The 25,885-nt window shown below is 41.0% G+C and overlaps 2 protein-coding genes across 3 annotated transcripts in view; one reads left to right on the forward strand and one right to left on the reverse strand.

Moving 5' to 3' along the window:
* Positions 1-858: 858 nt before the first annotated feature.
* The window catches only part of fmnl1 (formin like 1), a 42,110-nt gene continuing 17,083 nt past the window's right edge, over positions 859-25,885 (reverse strand). The window contains exons 3-27 of one of the 2 annotated variants that reach the window (XM_012971694.3): positions 21,078-21,161; positions 20,555-20,638; positions 18,327-18,400; positions 16,400-16,483; positions 16,076-16,213; positions 14,700-14,805; positions 13,376-13,452; positions 13,062-13,155; positions 10,533-10,607; positions 10,131-10,241; positions 9,592-9,741; positions 9,000-9,101; positions 7,912-8,134; positions 7,258-7,779; positions 6,535-6,659; positions 6,236-6,438; positions 5,712-5,946; positions 5,245-5,313; positions 5,014-5,094; positions 4,460-4,589; positions 4,047-4,210; positions 3,645-3,746; positions 2,476-2,565; positions 2,282-2,402; positions 859-1,559 (exon numbers count right to left, since the gene is read on the reverse strand). In XM_012971694.3, the coding sequence (XP_012827148.2) occupies positions 1,459-1,559; positions 2,282-2,402; positions 2,476-2,565; positions 3,645-3,746; positions 4,047-4,210; positions 4,460-4,589; positions 5,014-5,094; positions 5,245-5,313; positions 5,712-5,946; positions 6,236-6,438; positions 6,535-6,659; positions 7,258-7,779; positions 7,912-8,134; positions 9,000-9,101; positions 9,592-9,741; positions 10,131-10,241; positions 10,533-10,607; positions 13,062-13,155; positions 13,376-13,452; positions 14,700-14,805; positions 16,076-16,213; positions 16,400-16,483; positions 18,327-18,400; positions 20,555-20,638; positions 21,078-21,161 (3,345 nt within the window). In that variant the 3' untranslated portion in view covers positions 859-1,458. 2 annotated transcript variants of the gene reach the window in all.
* Positions 9,717-25,885, forward strand: part of LOC100489518 (Ig-like V-type domain-containing protein FAM187A) — an 80,960-nt gene continuing 64,791 nt past the window's right edge. Inside the window, exon 1 of the mRNA XM_002935551.5 lies at positions 9,717-9,790. The gene's annotated coding sequence lies outside the window, so the exon portion shown is untranslated. The remainder of the gene's footprint in view (positions 9,791-25,885) is intronic.

Below are 25,885 nucleotides of genomic sequence, written 5' to 3' on the forward strand. Positions count from 1 at the left end.
TCTTGGCAAATGCCTCTGGCTGCTGTAAAATGCCATAGACAGTCACTATTTATTGGGCTGTTTGAGGCTCTGTTTACTTGAAATTCCAGGGCCTATTTTAAATCCCAGAATAGGGATAAAACGTTGCCACTATACCGAAGAAAGCAATGCTTATGGTTATGGGAGGGGGGGAGGGTGCTCTGATCTGGTGAAACTCGTTTTAATGCTATAAACCAAACATACACTAGATGGCGATAAATCCCATTAAATTCTTTGTGGTACAGTGAAACAGGTTTTTTTTGCAATAAAACACTGCTTGGCTTGGCCGCAATTCTGTTCACAGTGTTATTATATCCAAGATATACACAGAGGTTGCAGGATCTGACTCCCCTACAAGCTCATCTAGGCTGTAAGGCTGACCTGTTTGGGCATGTGTACAATATGGCTGGAACCAGTGCAAAGTGTTCATAGTGTGCAAGATGGAGCAACTCTGCTTCACCTACCCAAAACAATTTTTGTTATTGTAAACTTTACTTTCTGGTTTTGGAAGAAAAGAATTTGATTTGGGGTATAGGCACTAACAGGCCAAGACTGCAAATGTGTGGATTCTGGCAAATGCCAGAGGGGCTGCTGTAAGATGCCATATACAGTCACTATTTATTGGGCCTGTGGGGGGCTGTTTGGGTCTCTGTGTACTTGGAATGTCAGGGCCTATTTTGAATCCCTGTACAGGCCTGAATAGGGTTCAAATGATTAGGAAGAGGCCCAAGACACAAGTCATAACCAGGAGAGGTGGAACCCTACAAGTTAGTGAGTATCTCTGTAGCTTAGATTTGCTAAGTCTGATCTCCCAATACAAAGCACACTGGCTGAATCAGATTCAAATATACATCTGCTTTGAATATTTTATTATTCAATACAAATTATTACAAAATGTTTCAAAAAAGTTTATAAATTGAGAGTACTCTTTTGGATCTTGTACAGTAAGTTCATCAGGAAGCTTTGCCGACTCACCTTGGGTGTACAACGTTACAGTCAGTAGTCAGGTCCACGCAAAGTCATTTTTTTCCTTGTCCTTTGTTTATTTGTCTGCATTTGTACATTACAGTGCTAAGCACAGCCAGCTCAGTCAATTCCCTAATGCCCCGTAGATCATTGCTTGACAGTGAAGCAGAGCTACAGGCACTTGACTCTCTGCCTCAGTTAGCCTGGCTCATGTAGCGGTGCGGTTACTGGCAATACACTTTGCTAGCTTGGAGTATGCATACAGTCTATAGAAGAGTAAGCAATTGAATAAGGATATTTGAATAATTGCTTTATACCCTTTATTCCACTAGAAAATACTCCTTTCAGTGTTTGGCAGATGTTTACTTGATTTATTCATATATTTGGTGATGTTGTTCTTTCCAGCCCCTTGATTTCCAGCACATTGCCATTGATTTCAACAGATATTGGTTTCCTTGATGCTTGAGCTGTCACCTAGACTTGTATATCAGGGGTGTTCAATGGCTGCCCACTGTTCTGCTTCTTTCCACTCCGCCTTCCCACGTCTGTCCGTCTGTAGGGTTGGTTCCTGAGATCTGATGAAGAGACAGAGGTGTGATACAGGGGATAATTGTCCTTAATCATTTGCCCCCACCCCCAGGCTTAGTCCTGTGTCCCTCATGTGTACAGCTCACCATATGATGGGAAGGCCACAAATACTGTGGGTGTGAATGTAATACAGCCTTGTCCCCATTATGCTGCACCTTCTTAAAGGGGTGGTTTACCTTTACGTAAACTTTTAGTATGTTCTAGGTATGTTCTAGTATGTTATGGTCTTCTTTTTTATAGTTTTTCAGTGATTTGTTTTCCTGTTCTGCATCTATCTAGATTTATGAAGAGAGTCACTGACCCCACCAGCCATAAAGCTGTTGCTGAGTGAGGCTACTTTTTATTATTGTTACATGTTATTACATATTTTTCTATTAAGGCCATTTCCTATTCATGTTGCAGTCTCTCCTTAACCACTGCCAAGTTGCTAAGTTAAACAAGTCCCTAGCAATCAGACAGCTGCTAAAATTCCAAACTGGAGAGCTTCTGAACATAAATCTAAATAACTGAAGAAAAAATTAGGACTTATTTCAAATTGTCTCAAAATGTCTGAATCAAATGTGACCTACCTGTTGAAGCATTAATAAAAATCATTGGTTAATTGGTCAAAATAACATAATATTGGTAGCAGCTAATTAGTAACTAGAAGACATATAGAGGGCAATAAAATAAGAGAAGATCTTCAAGACTGATTTTAGCGGCTTCTCACCAGTGATAATATCCTCTATGGCCCAGTTCTGCTCATAAACGCGTGGTTCCTTTGTCTGCAGTTTCTTGTTCAATTCAGCCATTAGATTAACCTGTGGCCGCAAACTTTTTACTACTGGGGACTGAGAAAAGATAAAGTGCATAAGACTTGGTTGTTGTGTGATGTGGAATCTCCTTACCAGCCCCGTAACTCACCTGTGGCGCTTGTTTCCCGGCAGTTTCTGGCTTCGCCTCCTGGACTGCGGACTCCTGCTTCTTCCATGTTTCCAGGTCCTGTTCAGCTTGCTGAGAAACATGGAGTGCGTAGTAAGTAAGTATCAGTAACATATGATTACTGCCACATGTATGTGACCTCACATGTGCATGTGATTTGGTATTTGGCATGTCATATGATAATACCAGCCTGTATGTGACCAACTGTATAGAAGACCCAGAAAGGTGTTGTCTTTCCAATGTTTGTGCTCCTTTAAAGGGGTGGTTTACCTTTAAATTAACTTTTAGTATGTTATAAAGTGTCCTGTTTCTACCAACTATGCAATTGGTCTGAAGGGTGTCTTCTGCAATAACTACAGCCTGTTTGTGCTCCTTATACAAGGCCCATCCCACTTTATAGGGGTAGTTCACCTTTGAATTAACTTTTAGTATGTTATAGAATGTCCTGTTTCTACCAACTGTGGAACTGATCTTCCTTTTAATTTTTTGTAATGGTTTGCCTACCTCTTTTACAGCCTTCCAGCTATCAAATTGGGAGGGGGGGGGGGGGTCAGTGACCCAGCCAAAAAACTATTACTTACAATTATTATTATTGTTACTTTTTGTAGTTCATTTGTCTTTCCTATTCATAATCCAATCTCTCAGTCAAACCACTGCCTGGTTGCTAATGTAAAAAGATACTAGCAACCAGATAGCTGCTGAAATTCCAAACTGGAGAGCTGCTTAACAAAAAGCTAAATAACTGAAAGATCACAAAAAAAAAATTAATATATAAAAATATATAAAAATAAATAGCATAAGCTAATTGCAAATTGTCTTAGAATATGAATGTCTACATACTAAAAATTACTTTAAAGGTGAACAACCCTTTAAAAACTTCTGAATGCAGCCAATCTGCTGAGCTTTATCTTTGCCCTTTCCTCTCAAAGCTGACTTGGCCCATATGCTTTTGGAAACTACAGCTAGCAGCATGATGATATTTTTGCTCTACCTATAAGGCAGTGGTTTTATTCCCCTAAATTGGTGTTGGGGTTTATCATTCACATTGTTCAAGACTGACATTTCTGCTCTGACAGTAGTCTACATGACACAAAAGAGAATATAAAGTGTGTGTACAGATGGACCCAGTGAATATGTTTCCCTTGTTTTACCTTGTAAGCTTTAATGAATCGCACAAAGATGGGGAAGAAGGTTGACGGTGGAGTGGTCTTGGCATTCTCCCCAAAATATCCAACAGCAGCATCATAGGCTTCCTAAAAGGGGATATCAAAGAAATGAAGTAATGTATGAATGAGCAAGGACGAAGGATTATAATACAACTGATGAGAGACAGGTATGGGAAAAGGGAAGGGGAAAGGGAGAGGGGAAAAGAAAGATGATGGTACCACCATGCAGACACAAGTTCTTGGTTATAGTTCATGATTTACTTGGCACATCAGATGGCTACCTTGCATTTTGATACTTTGCTATATTTATTTATTTATTTGATCTTTGTTATCAGCAGCCAATTCTGTAGTGTAGCTCTCACTAATTTCTGATGAAGGACTTTTCACCTGAGCAGTCTTAGCGTCCGCTGACAGTTGCTTCAGTGAATCCATGTTAGATTTGATGAAGTCTTTTAGAATGAGACAGTCATCCTGCTTTGTAAACTCTTTTTGCACTTGTTCCATTCCAGCCTGCAGGGATTTTACGTCGGCCAACACTGAATCCAGAGAGACTGAGGAAGATAGGAAAGAATAGGATTAGAGAGTGATTAGAGAGTTGTAATGGAATTAGAGTGTTAAGTCTGGCAGGCATTACATTAATGGTCACAATATTATTGTTACTTGAATATGTTACAGCCCTTAAGTGATAGACCCTCATCAAGTGTGGGCACCCTTGATTTTGTGTCAGTGTCCACAGTGTTACACTAATTGGTGGTAGTGGCAATAAAATACGTCCATAAGAGATGGAGTCTTGGTGGTACCTGTGGCAGCCTTGTCCATGAAGTTTAGATCGCAATAGAAGTTGGATAAATGGGAATATTTCTCACAGATCACGCGTATCATATAATGCAGCAAGGTCTGTTTGCGATCCGTCGACTTTGTTTCCAGCAGCTGTGCACATAAAGAATGCTGGGTAATCACAGTGTCGGTATATTATAGATAATATAGTCATAGGCTAGTGCTATGAGACAGAAGGGCATGTCAAAACATTTTCTGTTGTCTGAAAAGTTTAGTTAACACTAGTCTGACATTTTTACTAAATTTGAAAATCACTATAGCTGAAATTTAGTTAATTCCGTAATTTGTATCTGTATGGACGGTAGCAATAGACTTCTAGAAGAAAGTGACAGTTCCTTTCTAGGAGATAGTGGGTTATTCTTGGGGTATTCCGGCTGCCATGATCGCCAGTTCCTAAGTCATTTTTGCAAGAAATTATCGGAATACAGGGCTGTCAGTGGCGCCTTTGTGTTGTTTCAACTATATGTCCCTTTGCCATTAAGTTTTTGGTGACCCCAAAACGCAGTTTCACACTTACCACATCAAGGGACTGCAGTCGGAATCCATATGCTGCTCCTCTCTTACTGCTGTTCATGTAATTCCCAAAAGCCAGGACCAGCTGTAGGGTAAATAGGGGAAAAAATGTTAAAATGCCAGCTAAAAGACAGAGTGGGAGAGAATGACATGAAAGTACCACTTTGTGTTTACAGGCAAGAGAGAAAAATGGATAAGAATAATCCCTTGTCCATCAAATACTTTGGCCTCTTACCTCTAAAATCCCTTTTAGCTTGTCGGAGGATTTGATCGACATGGAGGCAGCAATCAAAGCATCCAATTGCTAAAAAGAAAAACAAGACTTTTAGCTTTGCTGCCTTTGTAAACCCAAGAGTGCATTGTATTCTATTCATTAATATGCATAACAGCTTCTCTGTACATTTTTATTTATACATAGTGGGAACTGCTATTTTGATTTTTTATTCTGAAGCTTCGCTCTTAAAGTTACCAGTGCTACATGGAAGTGAATGAAAAAATCTGCCTTCGGTAGAGGTATAACCTTACCTTATGGCAGAAACTTCCCTGATCCTAGTTTATGAATACTGCCGCAGGATAAAGAAATATGGCAGGTCTTACTCATATGTACAATCTGAATATGCAAAAATAGTGTATAATGACTTTGGTACCAGAGTCACTACTTCATGGAATTTATCATCATAAAGCTGTATTATATTCTCTTACTGGTTTAAGACGAGATGCCATATCGGGAAAGTTGGCCATGAATGTCATGGTGTTCACTCTCTCAGCCAGCCTGGGGATGGAGCAAAGATGGACCATGAAACGATCCTCTGCAGTTAAGTCATCAAGGGGCTTTTGATCACGGCAGTATCGTGAGATCTGCTGCCTCTCCCAGTCTGTAGGCAGAAACCTGGCTAGGAGCTCTAGGAAATCCATGTTAAAAGCTTGCATGTCGTACCTGGGGAAAATGATCAAAAACAGCATAACATTTCAAATCTTCATCTACAAGTTTGGGAAAACAGAAAACTGGCAATAGACTATGTAATAGTCTATTATAATTCTATATTATATAACTATAATAGACCTCCAGAGAGAGTGTCTATTAGAAAAAAAACACTTTAAAATTGTCTTAGAATTTTATATAGTTTTGCCATTTCAGGTTTCTGTTTAAACATACTGACATCTTTTGGCAATTTCTCCTTAGAAGATGCCTATTACACATTCCATTTCAGTCGGAATGCACTTACTTTTGGATAGCAGAGGTAATGGCTTCTGGACTCAGACCTCCTTTCCTGAGAGTGATGGCCAGGTTCTTTGCCCGATTTGTTTCAATAAGGGATACTTTGTTTGGCTGGTTTTGAGCAGCCTTGACCTTCATGGAGAATGTGGTCTGACTTGGACCCTGGGCCTTTGTTTTGAAGTTTTCCTCAAAGTCACTCATATCAAGTTCCTTTTGGCAAATGGGACAAAAGTTACATTTTAACATGACACATAGATACCCATGTTGCTTTATATGTACTTTTGTAGCAAACTTCTTTCTATGTACCTGCAAGACCTTCTCATCATTCAGATGTGTGAAGACCGTGCCATTGATCTGTGTTGGTTTCAGTGCTACCCAATTGAGGACTTGCATCCTTAGCTTAGTTTGTATTGGCTTCTTAATACTCACACCTAAGGATTTGAGAAAGTGAGCTGAAGATCATTTAAAGGCTTTTAATTCTGCATTGTTTTGTTTACCTCCAAAGCACAAGCAACATGGTTAGAGCATTGAAATATACTCCTTTTCAGGGAATAGCAACATGCTACCTGTCTCTGGTAACACAAGGGGGGGTGAGAATATATATAAAAAAATTAATTGCATTGAGGTGGGCCAATGATTATAGGTTAACAAATGGGGTCCCTGGGGGAATCCTTACCCCCTACATTTCTAGCAAAGATGTCCCTGTCTGCCAAAAAGCTTTAGCCAGAAAAGGAAGTATACAAATTATACATATTTAAGAACAGAAAGTAACAAAATGTTTTACAAAAGTAAAGCAGAACTAAAACTACACAACTACTAGAAATATAAAGTATTTTCTATTAAACTGTCACTAAAATACGGGTTTTATAAGTATGTGTAGTACTATCTTTCCTTTAAATTATATATTTAAATATATCAAGTAATTGATGTTTGTTTTTGAGGGAGGAACACGCAATGTAATCAGTTCTAAGCTGTGTAAAGATTTTGTATAATTTTATTACATTGCAGAGCTGGTGATGATGTTCTTACCTGTGTTTAATGTGGCTGCTGGTTGACCACCTGGAGGAGGTGGTGGGGCAGGTCCAAAGCCAGAGGGAGGAGGAGGAGGAGGAGGTGGAACACCTGGTGCCCCCATTGAGGGAGGAGGAGGTGGAGCACCTTGTTCCCCCATTGGGAGAGGAGGTGGTGGTGGTATGCCTGATAATTCAGGTAAAGGTGGAGGAGGTGGAACATCAGCCGACATAGGTAGGGGTGGGGGAGGGGGTATTTCAGCTATTGATGGAAGAGGTGGAGGTGGTGGAGGAGGAGGACTTTCATCATGTGTTCTAGAAAGGGACTGGGCATTAGAAGTCTGAGTTTGGTCTATTATGCTTGGAGGGGATGGAACTGGATTGACCTTAGATGCTTTTAGGGCAGTGTCAGATGAATCTTCTGAACTAGGCACTGGAGAGGGGGCAGGGATTGAGAAGATCTCTGATGATTCTGGTAGGGAGGGCAGAAGAGCAGGAGGTGTAGTGGATCTAGGAGAATTGCCTCTGCTGGATAAAGCATCTGGAATAAGAAGAGAGACAATTTTATCTTAAAGCATTTCTTCTTATCTAAAGTTTAACCTGGGTCTGAGGTATCCCAAATGGAACACCATCACCCCTTATGCACCCAACACTCAAATATTCATATAATCACCTGTACTTGTTACTGAAGGCGATATCAGTGTGATTCTGATGGCAGATGGGGATAGTGGAGGGGTACTGGCAGCAGAAGGTAAATCAGAGGTGAATGTATTGTCAGAAATTTCCTCTGTACAAGTATCCCCTGCAGGTTCCACCCAGAGAACACTACGCTTCACAAGTTCTGTCCTTTGCACAATATTTTGGGTCACCTGGGGTGCTTGTACAACGAGCTTCTCCTGGGAACACAGGCACAAAAGAATGTACTGATGTACTGTGTGTACAGCAACGTGTAACACAAGAGACCCCAACCTTTTTTTACCCCTGAGCCACTAAAAGATGGAAAAAACAGCTTGGGAGCAGCACAAGCATGAAAAAAGTTACTGGGGGTGTGAAATAAGGGCGGCGATTGGTTATTTGGTAGCCCCTATGTGGACTGGCAGCCTACACGAGGCTCTGTTTGGAAGTACACCTGGTTTATATGGAACCAAAACTTGTGTCGGAAATTCAATAATAAGCACCTGCCTTGATGCCACTGGGAGCAACATCTAAGGAACTAGTGGGCAACATGTTGCTCATGAGCCACTGGTTGGGGATCACTGGTGTAACAACATAACAACAAAAAGGGCTGGATGACAAAAAAGAGGTGCAAAGCCACCTTGATTAGGAGGTGCTTCACACCAGCTTCTGCTATGAGCCATCTCCTGATGTCCATTTGAACGCTGAGCAGTGAGATGTGGCCCAATGGGATTCCGAGCATTATTATATGCCAGTGCAAAGCAAGTATTATCATGGATACCCCTCTTTATGGATGGATTTTGGTGTATTGGTGGCTTGAGGGTTGGAAACATAACAATGAAACAAATATATTCTACAAAGCTACAATGGTTACTTGTTGAAGCTGCAGGTATTTATTTTATATCCAACTGAGCAAGGCTTAAGACTAAAAGTATGAAATAATGTAGAGGGGAGAGATGGATGAATTTGTCCAGCTGGTCATCTCTTAATTATTGGGTTGTGCCTTTCAGTTTGGGGCAGTTCCAGTATGGTACAAGGGGTGACCATATGCCCCTCCCCCAATACACATTATTCCACTGCACTCACCTTGGCGGAGCTCATCTCACGGCGGCATTGGTCTAGCTGTTTTTCCAATTCAGCCACTCTCCTTACATATTCATTTTCCGTTAGCTGCAGTTTCTCTGTGACCTAGTAAGTGATGATAGTTACTTAGTACGGTACTGACAGTACTGGTGGTTCCCACATGGGGAACCCTTTAAGGATGATATCAGTAATGGACCAGGAGGTAGAATACCACTCTGGCTGGAGAAAGCAGTAACTTCTTATTCTCTAGTTCCTGACATAATGAACTGAGGCTCAAGGATTCCTGAGTATGAGTGTGCTCCCTGTACCACTGAGATATGAATGTTATAGTGGTGATGTTTTGCAACTAAAAGAGCCAGTGTAACTTAAAAGATGAGAAACAACTTTTACTCCAGATAGGAGTTTTCAGGTTTAATGTGAGCTAAGAGGGGGGACCAGAAGATTAGATTAAAATGGGCTGAAAAGTTTACAAGGTTTACAGACTAGTAGTATGCATTAAGCATAGTGAAAGTACAGTAAGAGTGTGTAATAAGGAGAAATTCAGTGTCTGTCTTTATGAAACACAGTTTTGAGTTCATCATTATCTACTACCTACACGAGTCAAGTGTTCTTGAAGGTCCTCTACATGTTCCAGCATTTCATTCTTAGTGTCTGTATCTTCCAGGAGACTGTTTACATCAAAAATGTTATCGAGATAGGCCTGGATCTGAACCTGGAGCCGCTCACTCTCTGTGTTCTTAAGAATCTGCAGAACATGCACAGTGTGGAAAAGCAGAGAAAGCCTTCGGTGTCAGGTAAGTTGGTTCTATTTGTTTTAATAGCCAAGCCAAAGCTTAGAGGTTCCTAAAAAATTGCAAATAGGCTGGCTAGAGTGGTCCAAAATAGTAGATGGGCCTGGCTTAATGGGCTTTTAGGGGAAATTTCATGATAAACACTGCATATTGCTTTAAGCCCATGGAAGGCCAGCTAGGGTTACATTTGTGATGACTTATTTGCTGTCTTAGCACAATCCAAACTGTCATAGCTGAATTCGTAACCATTTCTGAATTCTCTCTTTTAGTCCTAATCCACCCTTGCATTACACCTAGTCTAGTCCTCAGTGCTAATCCTTTCAGTTGTCAGTATTAAACTTACCTCAAGATACTCATCCAGTCCTAGCAGGGTAAACTCATACTGCAGGAAGACCCGGAAATTCATATTCTTCACTGAATGTACCACAATATTGATGAACTGCATACATGCCACCTGCAAGTATAGACACACAGATAACCAGAGCTGCCATTAGGCAGGTGCTAATGACTGCCTTAGGCTTCACATCTAGAGATATTGGGATATGTCTGACAGCACAACATAGTGACAATAGGGAAAAATGGCAACATCAGAGCAAAATTAGTGTCTAACCTATACCATTCAAACAGCTGGTACTGCAAGGTGTTTTGCCCTCGCCACCACTAATGGTATACATTTAGTTAATACATTGTCAGATTCTAAATCTAAGCATACACATAACTTCTACACACGTTGAACTCCTCTCACCATAAAATCAATGTTAGAATCTTCTGTACGGAAATATTCCATGAGTTTCTCAAAGCGAGCACCTTCCCCACACATCTGTAGAAAAAAAGTAAGAGTTGTGTGTTTGCTCCAAAAAGACTGCTATAGTTAATATAAATAAGCTGCTGTGTAGCCACAAGGGCAACCATTCAAGCACAGTACATAAGCAGATAACAGATAAGATCTGTAGAATACAATGGGAATCTATGCAATGTATCTGTTATCTGTGATGTAACCTGTACCTTTTCTCCTTTTTTTTCAATTTGAATGGCTGCCCCCATGGCTACACAGCAGCTTTGTTTATATAAACTATAGTAGTCTTTCTGAAGTAAACACTTTACCAGTACAGGGCATTAGTATATAATATGTTAATTACTTTGATATATTTTCATATTTTGATGTTACTGTTCGTTTAAGGGATCTGGCCCACGGGGAGATTAGTCGCCCGCGACAAATCTCCCTTGTCACGGGCGACTAATCTCCCCGAACTACAATCCCACCGGCGAAAATGTTCGGCGATTTGCCATCCCACCGGCGCCTTACATTTTCGCCGGTGGGATGGTAGTTCGGGGAGATTAGTCGCCCCTGACAGAGTCCTTAAGAGAGATTTTACAAGTCCACAACACCCCCAGAACTTCTGTTCATAGTGCTGATGATAAAAAAAATGCAGTAAAATATCTGACACATCTAAAATAAATGATAATTAGCAATTCCACATAGTTTTATATATGTTTGAGTTGTTAATCCCAGATGCAGAGCAGAATTATTTACTGAGGCCTCACAATGTATAGAGGTGGGGGATAGGGCAAAAATATTAGCTGTGGCAGATTTTAGGTTGCATTCTTTACAAAGATGATATATTATTCACTTCCGCCACCAGAGACACAATTAGTCATCCGACAATAGATCTTTACCCTCTACCGGGGGCGACTAATCTCCTGCTTATGTTTTCCTACTGCCAATAATGTGAATTGCTGGTGAAGAAACATACATGTTGCTTTGGCTATGTGAAGTTGCCTCTCTTTTGGGCTATTTAAGAAAGTAGTTACACCAACGATTCCCATTATTACCGATGGGAAAACATACACAGGAAATTATTCACCCGTGCTAGAGAAGATCTATCGTGGGGCGACTGATCTCTTAGTGTGTCATTGCCCTTAAGGTCTCTATCATGTTTACACACACTATGATCAACCTTATTAGGAGATAATTAAGCTGCCTGTATTTTGGGGGGTTTGGGAGCAAACCCACACAAGCTCAAGTGAATATACAAACTTCTTGCAGATAGTGGTCTTGTTGGAATCAAACCTAGGACCCTAGTCCTGCTTAGTGCTTACCATTGCATCACCTTTCTGTCCTATGCAAGTCAACTGAGGGCTGTGAAATTTCCCTCTGTGTGGAAGCTCTAGTTACATCTTTTGATAACTGTGTCCCCTAGAGGTGTATTGTAGAGTAGAATTCTTTGGAAGGCCACCACAGTGAGTTCCTGGCTGTAGCCCTGTGCATTGGCCGGGCAAACATCAAGGTTTAAACATGCAGTCAGACCCATAAAGAAAAACTTAGCAGCCTTTAACCCAATGAGATACTGCAAAGCCAGAACCTTTTTAATTCACATATATTATACTTGCTATACCATTCCTTGTAATAAGCTTCTTGGTTTCAGCATGGCAGGTCCACATAAACTTGCAAGGTTAAATGGGCCAGTTTGAATATAGTGTCTTCTATTTAGCCTATACTTTTTAGCAGACCAGATTTGGTTTTGAAACTATTACCGCACATGTCGATGATACTGTTTCTGGTACGTTATTGCTTAAGAATGACTTCATTAAGTTACATCAGTCAAATAAAGAAGAAGGAAAAAGCGTTAACAAATCCACTAGATTAATGGGGAAGAGACAAAGCAAACGCCAGATGGTTTCAGCTGCTAATGAAAAATGTATTAGTCATTTCAAATAATAAGTGTGCCTTGCCTTCACTGATTCAGTTTCACTCCCACATGGGCACTAGCTATGTTCTCCCCATGTCATCATTTGGGTTTCCTACAGGTGCTTTATGCTCCTCCTACACTTTAAAGACACACAGGCAGATTAATCGGCTTCTGATGAGACCCTGGTATGTGTATTGTGTGAATGTGTCAAAAAGTGCTGCGGAAATGAGTTGGTAGCATTTAAATTATAATAATGTAAGGGATCATACACATATCAAAGAACACTATATAGTGACTGCTAAGGCCAAAATGGCATCTCAGTTACAAAGACCCCATGTCACCTCCCACTGCAGGCATTTCTTTGAATAGGAATGACAGTTTGTATGCCCTCGAATTCTGAAACCCCAGTGGGTTGCCTGTGGTCTGCTGAAAGTAGATCAGGTAGACTAAATATATTATTTTAAATCTATGTTTGGTGGCTATGGATATCTTTATAAACAGTAGGCAATACTCCCAAGAAACTTTCACCATATAAGAAACCTTAAAAAAATTAGGCCTAGATACTGGATGGCTGTACTTCTCACCTCCATGAAATAGTTGAAAGCTGAGAGTATTAACTCATGTCCTCCTCGGACCAAACAGACAGCTGCTAGGAGCTCCAGAACAAGGGCCTTAGTCCTGAGGGAGAAAAGAAAATGCAGACTGGGTGACAAAAGGTGAGGAGATGAGGACATCAAATACCTTTTAGTATTTCCATTTTTCATAAAAGGAATGTTGGATGGCACAGGTGTGGAAATAGCAGAAAAAGGCAACGTAAGTAGATGGCATTGTTGATATAATAGAAAATATAGATAGATGTAGTCGGAAGAATAATAGCAGGGGGAGAATCCATACTTACCGAGGATTCTTGTTGCTGAGACTGAGTGTGATTTTATTGACACATGATGAGTGTGACATCACCATACTGAACCCTGACTGCAGAGAGAAAGGGGGCAGTTGGGTATTAAAACATCCCATCTTTACACTGGTGTACCTACATCATTATACATCATCAGGCTTGCTGGTCACCCTTCTAACTTGGATTCAAATTCCAGAGTGGCTAACACTTAGTGGTTGTAAAGAAATAACAAACCAACTACATCTGCCTGACCTGAACAACCTGGAGCAATTACGCAATGAAGAATGAGACAGTCATCCCCAAACAATGTGCTAAATTGATACATACTTTTCCTAAAAGGCTTTAAAGGTATTCTGGTGTGATTTTTATGGTGTAGTTTTTATTATTAAATTACACTGTGTACAATACAAATAATGCATTTTACCATTTAAGATTTCATTCTCAAATGAAAATTATTTTTTAGCTGTAATGTTGGTGTATAGGCGCCATCCCAGTGCATTGAGCTTTCAGAAGGAACCAGCACTACACGTTAGAACTGCTTTCAAGCAAGCTTCTTCTGTAACCCGATTTATAATAGTGGTGGCATGTCTTTTTGTATGATGTATGTACTATTGGTTTAAATAAAACAATTAAAAAAACATACAAATACCCCAGAGAACAACATTTCAGTGTAGGTTTTATTTATTTAGGTTTATTTTAATTTGACTTAGCAACCAGTCAATAGTTTAAATCTGATATTTATATGCAATTGACACTTGTACATCTAGGGGCTGATTTACTTACCCACGAACGGGTCGAATGGAGTCCGATTGCGTTTTTTTCGTAATGATCGGTACTTTGCGATTTTTTCGTATGTTTTGCGATTTTTTCGGATTCTGTACGAATTTTTCGGATCCAATACGATTTTTGCGTAAAAACGCGAGTTTTTCGTATCCATTACGAAAGTTGCGTAAAAAGTTGCGCATTTTGCGTAGCGTTAAAACTTACGCAAAAAGTTGCGCATTTTTCGTAGCGTTAAAACTTAACGCTACGAAAAATGCGCAACTTTTCGCGTAAGTTTTAACGCTACGCAAAATGCGCAACTTTTTACGCAACTTTCGTAATGGATACGAAAAACTCGCGTTTTTACGCAAAATTCGTATTGGATCCGAAAAATTCGTACAGAATCCGAAAAAATCGCAAAACATACGAAAAAGTCGCAAAATATTCGTTTTCAAGTCGGAACTTTTCCAATTCGGGTCGGATTCGTGGGTTAGTAAATCAGCCCCTTTGTGTGTTAAATTTCAAACTGTAGATGTGTATTGGCAATGTACTTGCCATTTACCTGGTAGTTCATGATGGCCCGCAGGCACATGATACACACATGTACATCATCTTTCATATTTGCATGTTTTGTATTTCTCATTGTAGACCGACTGTGCAGGTTGTATCTGTAAAGCCAAGAATAAAAAGCCTCTCAGAACCTGTGTCTTACATAGCTTGCCATAGCTTGCCATTAGAATAACACAATTTGGTGTCAGGCAATGCAAAACATGTTTAAGATTCAAATCCACACCTGTGGTGTATGGAGACCAATTCACGTAGTTGGACCATAAGGGTTGCGATGCGAATCGATGCAACAAGCGGCGGGGGCAATGAAAACGGAGCAGGAGCACAGACTAGGGGTTGGCAAGAGAGGCTCCCTGCCTGGCGCCCCCAGTCATTGCACCATAGGCAGCTGCCTATTCTGCCTACCCCTAGTTCCGGCCCTGGGTGTAGCTTAAATGATCTGAAATCTGCCCCTCGCTGTGGCCTGATTTCTTAGGTACAGAAAGATGTGCATTGGTTCCACCAGGACATAAACGATACTAACAATGCAGTACATTTTTCATAATAAAGTGCCCTACAGATCTGGATTGGGATTCAAAATAGTACCTGGCATTTGTAGTACACAGAAGCCCAAACAGCACTGCACAGGCCCAATAAATAATGACTGTCTATGGTATTACATTTTTTTACTATTTTAAAGTCAGCCAGTTTGGCTCCTTCTGGCACAGAGAATACAAGTATTCTTCAAGGGCTATATGATCTTTGTAATCATATTAGATTGTAATTTTTGAATTATTTAGCTTTATATTCAGCAACTATCTAGCTATATGATTGATAGGGTCTAGATAATCTTATCAACCAGGCAGTGGTTCGAATGAGAAACTGGAATATGAATAGGAGACGTTCTGAATGGAAAGAAATTGTAACCTCACACAGCAATAGATTTTTGGCTGCCTGGGTCAGTGACCCTCTTTTGAAAGCTGGTAAGAGTCAGTAGAGGAAAGCAAACAATTTTAAAATGATAAGAAATAAAAAAGTGAAGACCAATTAAAAAGTTTAAAAGAACTGGGCATTCTATAAAATACTATAAGTTAACTTAAAGGTGAACTGTCCCTTTAAGCAAAGTACCCCTAGAGATTGACATGAATATATTTGATATTTAAAATACTTATAGTATACAGATATTATTATTAAGACTTGATATGAGAAAAAAGGTATAAACAATCTTGATAGCTTGAGAGAGCTGATATGAGCACAAAGGAAGCCTAAATGAGACACAGAACTGTGCTGTGCTAATCTGTGCCACCACTAGGAGATAGAGACTGGCTCTGGCTCTTGACTTTGATCACTTGGACTGTCACCTGAATAAAGACTGGGAAGTTGAAGGGTTACCTGGCTGTAAGGTTTCTTGACCGAGATGGGGTGTTTGTGGGTGATGGTGATGAACTACTCTTGTTAATGTCCTCTAGGGAACGCTGCAATGATTTTGATTTCTCTGGGGTTCCATTGTCAGAACATTCTGTATCAATCCTGAATTAAGGTGGCAAGATAAAAGTGGTTTTGAATTAGTAAAGCATAGAGAATAAAGAAAAAAGAGTGAAGGGACGGGTTTGAATGCAATAAAATTACATTTAGAGAGACTTCACTACAGCAATGTGAGCAAATATAACATTTTAAAAGAGAATGATTATATAACATATTAATTTAAATACTCACGGGCAAGAACCCTGAGCATAGGACAGATATTCCACCAATGCATCCAGTCCTCCAACCTCTGGGCTCAGAAATTCCTCTACCCATCTGAAAGATATTTAAATGTAATACATTTGAGATTAATCAGGCGATTCCTGTAGACCAGAAGCTTCTGTGCTGTGGAACTAAGGGTATATTTTTTCTAATGGATGGATCTTGAACAAAGAAGGTTTAATAATTATGACATATAATTAACCAACTTTGGCCTGTATGTGAATTCTGCTCCCTTCAAACAATACAAACCCTTCAGATGGTCAGTGGCACGTGTAAATGAGACCTTTGCCTCAGCCACACTGAGCACATTGGCATTAGGCACAATAAAAACATAGGGGCAATTCCTTTATGAATGAAATGCTCATGTTTCCCTCTATTAGTAAATTAGCCCATTAGGCTGTGACACACGGGGAGATTAGTCACGCCGCAACAAATCACCCTGCAATACCATCCCACCAGCTAGAATGTAAATCGGCGGTGGGATGGCATACACGGCGGTGTGATTTGCCGAAGTTGCTTTGATAGGAAACTTCGGTGACTATGGCAAATTGCTTCGGCGCGTATGCTATCCCACCGGCGATTTACATTCTTGTTGGGGGGATGGCATTGCGGGTAGATTAGTCGCCCACGACAAAGGAGATTTGCTGTGTGTCACGGCCCTTAGGCGCCTACAAAAAATGCCTAATGCTATTCAATCAAGCGCAATGGTGTATTCAACTGAATTTAATTTTGCAAATTTAGGTAGGATTACAGGAGACACAAAATAGGTTCTTTGCGTGCTAAGGAAAAGGAACTCTATGTTGGAATTTATGTTTCATGTATGTGCTACATTTTAAAGGAATATTGACATGGGAAAACATGTTTTTTTCAAAAAGCATCAGTTAATAGATCTTCTCCAGCAGAATCCTGTATTGAAATTCATTTTTAAAAGCAAAAACAGATTTTTTGAAATTTTACATGGGCTAGCTATGTTCTTCATTTCTCAGGGTGCCATAACCATGTGACCTGTGCCCCTGCAAGTTATATCACCCCCCCTTCCAGCAGCCAATCAACAGAACAATGGGAAGGGAGCAAGATAGCAGCTCCCAGTCGATATCAGAATAGCACTTAATAGTAAGAAATGCAAGTCCGGCTTGGGACTCCTCCAGTTACATGGGAGTAGGAGAAACAATAGGTTACCTGAAAGCACTTCTAATGTGTAGCGCCGGCTCCTTTTGAAAGCTCAGACTCAGGCACAAGAATAGAATTTTAAATGGTAGAGTGAATTATTTGCTATGTAAAAAGTGTAATTTAGAAATAAAAAGTACACCATAAAAATCATGACAGAATCCCTTTAAGGATAATGTTTTCAAAAAAAAATTAACTGCTAATTTTAACTGCTACTTTGGCTTTTGCTGAGAAAGTATAACAATTGGCTTATTGTCAGGAATCATATTTCCCTCCACTCAGTGGAACATAGACTCCAAACTGTGAGGCCCAAACCATTGAATGGGGTACGCAGCCTGAAAAGCCATTTAAAGTGATAATTTGGGTGAGCGCTTATTTGCTTACCAGAAATTTTAGAGGACCACCTTAAAGGTAATTCTCGGTGAGAGATAGAATGAAAATGTATTTACTGCCCTGTATGTTCCTGAAATGGTGGCAAGGTAACTGATATGACAATGCTTTTGTAAATACCTTTCAGGAGATCAGCAGGGGTTTGACCAGCGAATGAGCTGCAGGGTGGCTGTGCAAACCAAGTAGTGAGTTTGGTGTGTGGACTAAGTAGCTGGTAGAGGACAAATGTTAGTGAGCTGGGGGGAAGCAGAAAGGGTGCTGGGCCAACAAATATTTGCCTTGGGCACCAAAACTACTTGTCTAAGGTCTGTGTATATTGGAAATAAGGAAATGATCTTACCCAATATGATTGGTTCTCAAGGAGATCTCCAGTTCTCTCAGTACCTGAGTGGATTCCTGGACCCGTCTCTTGAACTGTAATGCACATGTACATAATTGTTAAATAAAACCTTTAACTTTAACAAGTATATGACCACTTCTACTGCATAGAAACAGTTGGACAGAATTGCATTTGTATGGAAGCTCTTCATTATGAGAAATGAAGCAATGATTTCTACATATTTCTGGAAATTTTGTGTATATATAAATGAGTGTGTTACTGGTATTGGGTAAACAATGCCCCTGCTACAACATAGCCCTGTATGGTGTTTAATGCCTCTAAGTAAGATGTCACACGTATTCTTCTAAATCAGCATTCTCTGCCACTTGTTCCTGTGCACAAGGGAGGAAGCGCCAAAGCATGTGGTTGTAACGGACAGTGTTATTTTTTAAAAAGGGAAAAGGACGACAAAACATTGTATCTACTATACTCTGTCACATCTAGTCATAAGAGTAAGCCATCTTGGCCGGGACATTCTCATGCTCTGAGCTCTACGGGGTAGTTAGTCACACTTTGGCATTTATTTGTCACCAAGTGAGATATTTACTTTGTGGTGACAGTGAGCTATGCAGCTAATGAAAACTGAAAAGTCAATGTTCTGGCTTTATTACAGAGCACAAAAGGACAAAATGTTAGAAAATGTCAGTATCTTTAGGTACGCTTTGTCACACTGCATCCAAAATGAAGGGGAATGGGGGTACAAAAATCAGGGAAGGAAAGTCCTACCATACTAAACACGCAAAGAACTGTTTTTGTTCAGCTTCCTTCAGGGTATCATTACTCTACTGAAGAGGGGCCCAACCCACTGCGATTTAAGAGAAGGAGAGACTGCCTTTATTTATTTATTATCCAAGTGTCCCATATATTGGCATATTCCATTTGATTATCTATTTGGTGCTTGAGCAGTTTGTTAGTGTGTATGTGTGCATAGGCTCACTCTCCAAACTATTTTTCATCCACTTCTTACTCAGTCTCTGTATTTTCCTAGTTTTTTTATCTTTACATACCATAATATATTCTTCTATATATTTAGTTGCTTTGTTCCCATAGAAAAAATAGTAATGACCATGAATTTGGCCAAATGGCTAGCAGGAGGGCCCACTTACACCTGGGCCAACTGGGAATTTTCCTGGTATGCCTGTGGGCTAGTCCGACACTGTATATAAGTTGCACCAGCCATTGCACTGAGTTGTTTAATCATTTTAGCTTGTCTCCCAGACAGCTGCTTGGTTTTTATGTCAGGGTGTGTTACATTTCCTTTTACTGACATAACTGCATTGTGGTTGTATGGCAAATCTGTGTGTGCTGTACGTAGTAAGTTTGTTATTATCTCATAAGCTGTTATGTGTCAGGAAGCTGTGATGTCTTGTGTAGGGAACCACCCCTGTGTCTGTGCATTACAGTATTTATATTATCTGAAGACAGTTTGCTCTTGGGCCTACATGATATTTCATTCTTTATGCAAGCTGAATTAGTGAGATAAATGCATATGTAGCAGAGCTTATGAAAATAGGGAATTTGGGATTTATGAAAGATGGAATGTTAAAAAGCTTTTGTAGTTAATAGTTATTGAAAAATATAGGTTTCTAGATAATAGCTGCAGTGTAACAGTATGGAATTAATTCATTGTTATTGCATATGTGATATTATTGGTGGTAAGCTCTCACTGTACTACAATCCACATTGATCCCAATGGGCCAATAAAAGAGCAACCATTTGGGGGTCCTAACCTTGAAAGCAAATAAGTTGTAGTTAAAACTCAGTCCCTGTGTTAAATGTATTTTGAAGCAGTAGAATTCTTAATGAATCGGATAAACGTGAGTTTAGGACTGGCCAGACCTGGGATGACTTTGACGTAGTGTGCCAGCTTGAAGTATATTGCAATATATGGACAAACAATCCCTGTTACTTAAAGGGGAGGGTATATCTTGATAGCTTAATGCACAGAATGGCTTAATGTCCTGTTTACACTGATAATGGGTGAGTACAGAGGATCTCTTGTTGTTGTCTTACTGTACCATGCCCAAACTGCTCATGCTTCCAGCTGTTTCCACTCTATTCCACACTCTAGAAAGAGCGATGAAATACAAGAGGCCCAATCGACTATATACTTAAGCCAATAAATGTTATATTGGCGGTAGCGGAGTGATTTTTAATCCACTGCAAATGCAGGGATGCAGTGCTCTTACCTTTCTACTGATCCCTCCTGTGTCCAGATAGCTCCTCAGTTTCTGGATGTATGCTGCTGGTGGGTTCTTCACTTGAAAGCGCTCCTGTGGGATGGTTATGGGAGAAAGTGAATGAGTAAGGTGTTGGTCATTTAGTGCCCACTTGGTGCTTAGGGCAGTATGCAAGCCTTATGTCTAGTGGCCTTATGTCTAATGCCTAATATTAAGCATCACCAGTGTGTCTGTCTTTAATTACAATGTCTGTCTGACACATTACCCAAACTAAAAGCTTTACACCCTTACTGTGACATGTGCACCGAGCAGATCCAGGGTCCTGCCCTTACTATATAGTGCCTAGTTTTGATATATGTATATAACTAGGTATAGACTGATTACTTTTTTTTGGATCTTTAGTCGTTAAAACTAAGCCCTAAAAAGTCCCAGCCTGGTATCCAAACCCTGCACTTACACCTACACAACCATCATGCTTACTGTAATATTTTCTATATGGCCAGTGCCCAGCACCTCCCATACTAGCACTCACCTGATCACATACTAGTTCCCACTTCTTGTCTTGGTCATATTGGCGCAGAACCTGAATCTTGTCTGGTGGAAGATTCATGGCATTCTGGGAAATAAGAGCATGGAAGTGATGAATGAACATACAATTTGCCTCATTAACATGACACTGGAGCTTGCATTGTACACATGCATTGTCTTCGTTGGTGTGGTCCCCGGACCGACTTTTCCTATACACGCCGTTATAATTCGATCGTTTGGTGGGGGATATCGGGAGAAGATCCGCTCGATTGGCGTCATCACCAAACGAGCAGATCTTATGGTGTATGGGGACCTTAAGTTTAATACAATGCCAATGGCTAGGAGAGCAGTAGGGCCTACTTACACCTGACCTATCAGGAGTTTATTTGGTATCCTGGTGTGTCAGTCCGACAGTCCTTTATCAACATAGTCTGCAGTCATTAATAAGGACAGCATGGCTTTGGATGGCCATTTGCAATTCCAGTGACCAAAGGAAATGATTGCAGAATACTTTTTTGAAGACTATGGTCTGCTCATTGCCTACCACCAATGCATATTTGTTGCCATCACAGAGCTACAGTACCACAAATATGCTTTTTGTGTCTATTTCTGTTTTTTTCATTTACTAATATTCTCATGCATTTGGTCTGCATAATTTCCTGTTAGTACCATGAAGCTGGCATAAGTGTGAACATTAACCCATGCTAATTCATAGAAGTGCTTTAGAGATCTTCATTTGCTCCAGTGTGTGCAAACTTAAACTTGAGATCTAATTCTGATATATACATGCAGACATAAACACAGGGTTCTTGCACAATTAAAGCCATGTCAGTGATTTGGAATGGTTTAAAGCAGGGGTGTCAAACTCAATTGCACAGGGGGCCAAAATTCAAAACACACTTTAGGTCGCGGGCCGAACATGTGCCTGTGCCAGCAGTCATATTATTGCCCCATGTACCTGTGCCAGCAGCCATATTATTGCCCCATGTACCTGTGCCAGCAGCCATATTATTGCCCCATGTACCTGTGCCAGCAGCCATATTATTGCCCCATGTACCTGTGCCAGCAGCCATATTATTGCCCCATGTACCTGTGCCAGCAACCATATTGCCCCATGTACCTGTGCCAGCAACCATATTATTGCCCCATGTACCTGTGCCAGCAGCCATATTATTGCCCCATGTACCTGTGCCAGCAGCCATATTATTGCCCGGTGTACCTGTGCCAGCAGCCATATTATTGCCCAGTGTACCTGTGCCAGCAGCCATATTATTGCCCCGTGTACCTGTGCCAGCAGCCATATTATTGCCCCATGTACCTGTGGCAGCAGCCATATTGCCCCATGTACCTGTGCCAACAGCCATATTATTGCCCCGTGTACCTGTGCCAGCAGCCATATTATTGCCCCGTGTACCTGTGCCAGCAGCCATATTGCCCTGTGTACCTGTGCCAGCAGCCATATTGCCCCGTGTACCTGTGCCAGCAGCCATATTGCCCCCATGTACCTGTGCCAGCAGCCATATTGCCCCCATGTACCTGTGCCAGCAGCCATCATATTTGCCACGTCTACCTGTGCCAGCAGCCATCATATTGCCCCCATGTACCTGTGCCAGCAGCCATCATATTGCCCCATGTACCTGTGCCAGCAGCCATATTGCCCCCATGTACCTGTGCCAGCAGCCATATTGCCCCCATGTACCTGTGCCAGCAGCCATATTGCCCCGTGTACCTGTGTCAGCCAAAATATCAAGCAAGTGCCAGAACTCCACGCTGCGCCAGTTTCTCCCACCAGCTCTCTCTGTCTCTCTCTCTGTCCGTGACGGCGAATACGTGCGCCAACCCTACGCACATGTGTCACAGCGGGCCGGATACAATTACATGCCAGGCCGTATGTGGCCCGCGGGCCGCCAGCTTGACACGTATGGTTTAAAGGTTCATGAACTGTTTACATTTTAATATGATGTGTTTATAGAAATTGGACCCCATAGCTGCAGGTGGCCCAAAAAGACCTTGACATACTTGTCTATTAAGTGTTGTTTCAGGGCCCATGTGAATGTGATTTATAGGGTAGGTAACTATGTACTTACCTCTAATTATTAGCATAAATCAATACAATATAACATTTTATACAAAGCCCTGTATCATTTAGCTTCCATGAGAGACCCTCAATATAATATCAACGTAAGAACTGAAGTATTACACTTCCTTAGTCTGCTTTACTCTCCCACTCAAGTCACTCTTTATATATCTCTGGTTTTATTTGGTGCCTTTGTTTACACATATTTATATTTAGTAGACATGTAGGAGGAACTGACTCATTATCTCTCTGCAGAAAGTACTGGTGTATTGTCTCTAAGTCCTCTAAACCGGATTTGTTTGTTTCACTTTTGGAGCAAGGGGTTTTTCTGTAATTTGGATCACCATGCCTTAAGTCTACTTAAATTCATGTTAACATTAAATAAGCCCAATAGGATAGTTTTGCAACTAATTTGGATTCATACAGCTTATTTTCCCTCAAGTACAAGGTGAGAGAAAAAGGCATAATTTAAAAAAAACTGCAATTATTTGCTTAAAATGGACTCCATGAGAGATAATTAACAGGAGGCGCCATAATTTCAAGCTTTCTGCATTTCTGGATAAGGGATCCCGTACCTGTATTGTAATTACAAGCTTGCCCATTTACCTGGTACTGTGCAACCCAGGAGGAGAACTATGCTGATGCAAAGTTATGGCAGCTTTGTTGTACCTTTACATGTGCTACTGTACATGTCCCAGCTCACTCATTAGCACAGCGCTAATTGCAGCCAATCTGGTTAATGCTTTCTTGGCACAGCGGTGAGAATGAGCCCATACGCAATAGACTTTAAGGCAGGCTCTTCCTGCAAGGCTTTAGTTTTGGTGCCAGACAGTAGTGGTTGCATTGGTCCTGATCTGATGTTAAAGTTAAAATAGCTTAAATGTAGATGCATGACTGGCACTAGAGAAGTCAGGAAATCTAGAGAGCAATGATTCATACATAAACCACCCCCACCCCATCTATGTAGACGCGTTCAATGTAATTACTGTTCAGCATAATTAAATATTGACTGTTCTTAAGGGTAGTTCACTTTCACATTAACTTTGGTATGTTATGGAACGTCCTGTACTTAACAGATACTTTTTTCCAGCTTTTGCCTTCATCTGTTGCCTCTTTAAAAGGATGCTGTGCGTTAAATAGAGGCCAGTTGTCATTGGGGACTTGGGCCAGCCAACTGCAGGGCAGAGGGGAGGCTAGCTATTCACCTGGGGCCCCTCCCCTGGTTTTGGGCAGGTGTGATTGGGAAAGGCTTAAAGGAGAAGAAGGAAAAGCTAAGTCACTTGGGGGTGCCAAAATGTTAGGCACCCCCAAGTGACTTGAATCGCTTACCCCGTACCCCGGGCTGGTGCCCCTGGACGGAAAGAACAGCACCAGCCCAGGGTACCTGCAGCGCTTCCTCCTTCGCCACGCGCGCATGCACAGTAGGGTGAAAAGCCGTACTTTAACAGAGAAGTCGGCTTTTTCACTCTACTGCGGATGCGCCTGACTCACAGTCCAGGCTAAACGGAGCAGAAAGGAGGAAGCGCATCGCCCCAGGTACCCCGGGCTGGTGCGGTTTTCTACTAATAGGGGCACCAGCCCGGGGTAGTGATTCAAGTCACTTGGGGGTGCTTAACATTTTAGCACCCCCAAGTGACTTAACCTTTCCTTCCCCTTTAAGGTGGATGTGGGGGGTAAAACATGTGGTATGGACCACCATGGGGCATGTAGTGAAGAGCGAACCAGGAGAACATGGCATCTCCTTGGCAGATACTCTTGATGGACAAATGTTTTGTTTAATGTTGCCTCCTATAATTGCAGCCCTGCGCCTCAGGAAGGCCGAAGGTGACAGGCAGGTTGTGCTGGTGATGGTTAAAGAGGTTGAAGTTAGCGACTATAAGGGAGGGAAGTTGCGGAGCAAATGGGGTAAGTTGCCGAGCCGGTGGGGAGCAAGTGGGGGGATGACAGCCAAAGCTCTGGTGTTATTCAGACTCACAAGTTAGAAAGCAGTGGCAAATGCATGTTCCATACTTCTGACACTGCGATATGCACCTCGCAATAGATTTTTTTATCTCGCATGAGGTGCAATTCAGATTCATTGATATGGATACATGTCTACCAAATAAAAGGTGCGTGGCCAGGAAGTTAGGGAAATAAAATCATTGTCGTGTATGACCCTTAGATAGCATGCCCTCTTTTTAACTTTTTTCTTTTTTTTTTACTTTTTTTTGATACCTGTGTGTCCCATTACCCTACAGCACCAGTGTTACTCTGGGTTTAATTTATTACTAATGAAGTTGGAAGTTCAGTTAAGATAAAAATTCACATTGCTTGATATGTTTTTGCAATTTTTATAGAGTGCACGTAGGTAACGTTAATGTGAAGGAAGGAACAAAAGGATTGTTTCATTGTTCTAGTCAAATTCAACACGTACTAGTATTATATCGCTTCTTTAAACCTGATTAAAAGTTTTTAAACTGCCCGACCATCGAACTAAGCAAACAGCCGTAGTACTGACATATTTGTTCCATCTGCCAGCATACATGTACTGAAAGTGGTACAAAACCAGATTTATTTTGGTATATGCACAGCCAGCTTCAGACAACTTCCATGTTTTTCTGCAGGAGGCTGAAGAAGCTCTTTTTGGAAAAACAACAGAAAAATAAGCATGTTTTCCTGACAATCAATAATTTTGTCATTGCAAACAGGATTTTAGGGATATTACACCATTTCAAACAAAAGTCTGGAGAAATTCT

The sequence above is a fragment of the Xenopus tropicalis genome, chromosome 10 (genome assembly GCF_000004195.4).
Source record: "Xenopus tropicalis strain Nigerian chromosome 10, UCB_Xtro_10.0, whole genome shotgun sequence".
In the NCBI taxonomy this organism is placed as follows: Eukaryota; Metazoa; Chordata; class Amphibia; order Anura; family Pipidae; genus Xenopus; species Xenopus tropicalis.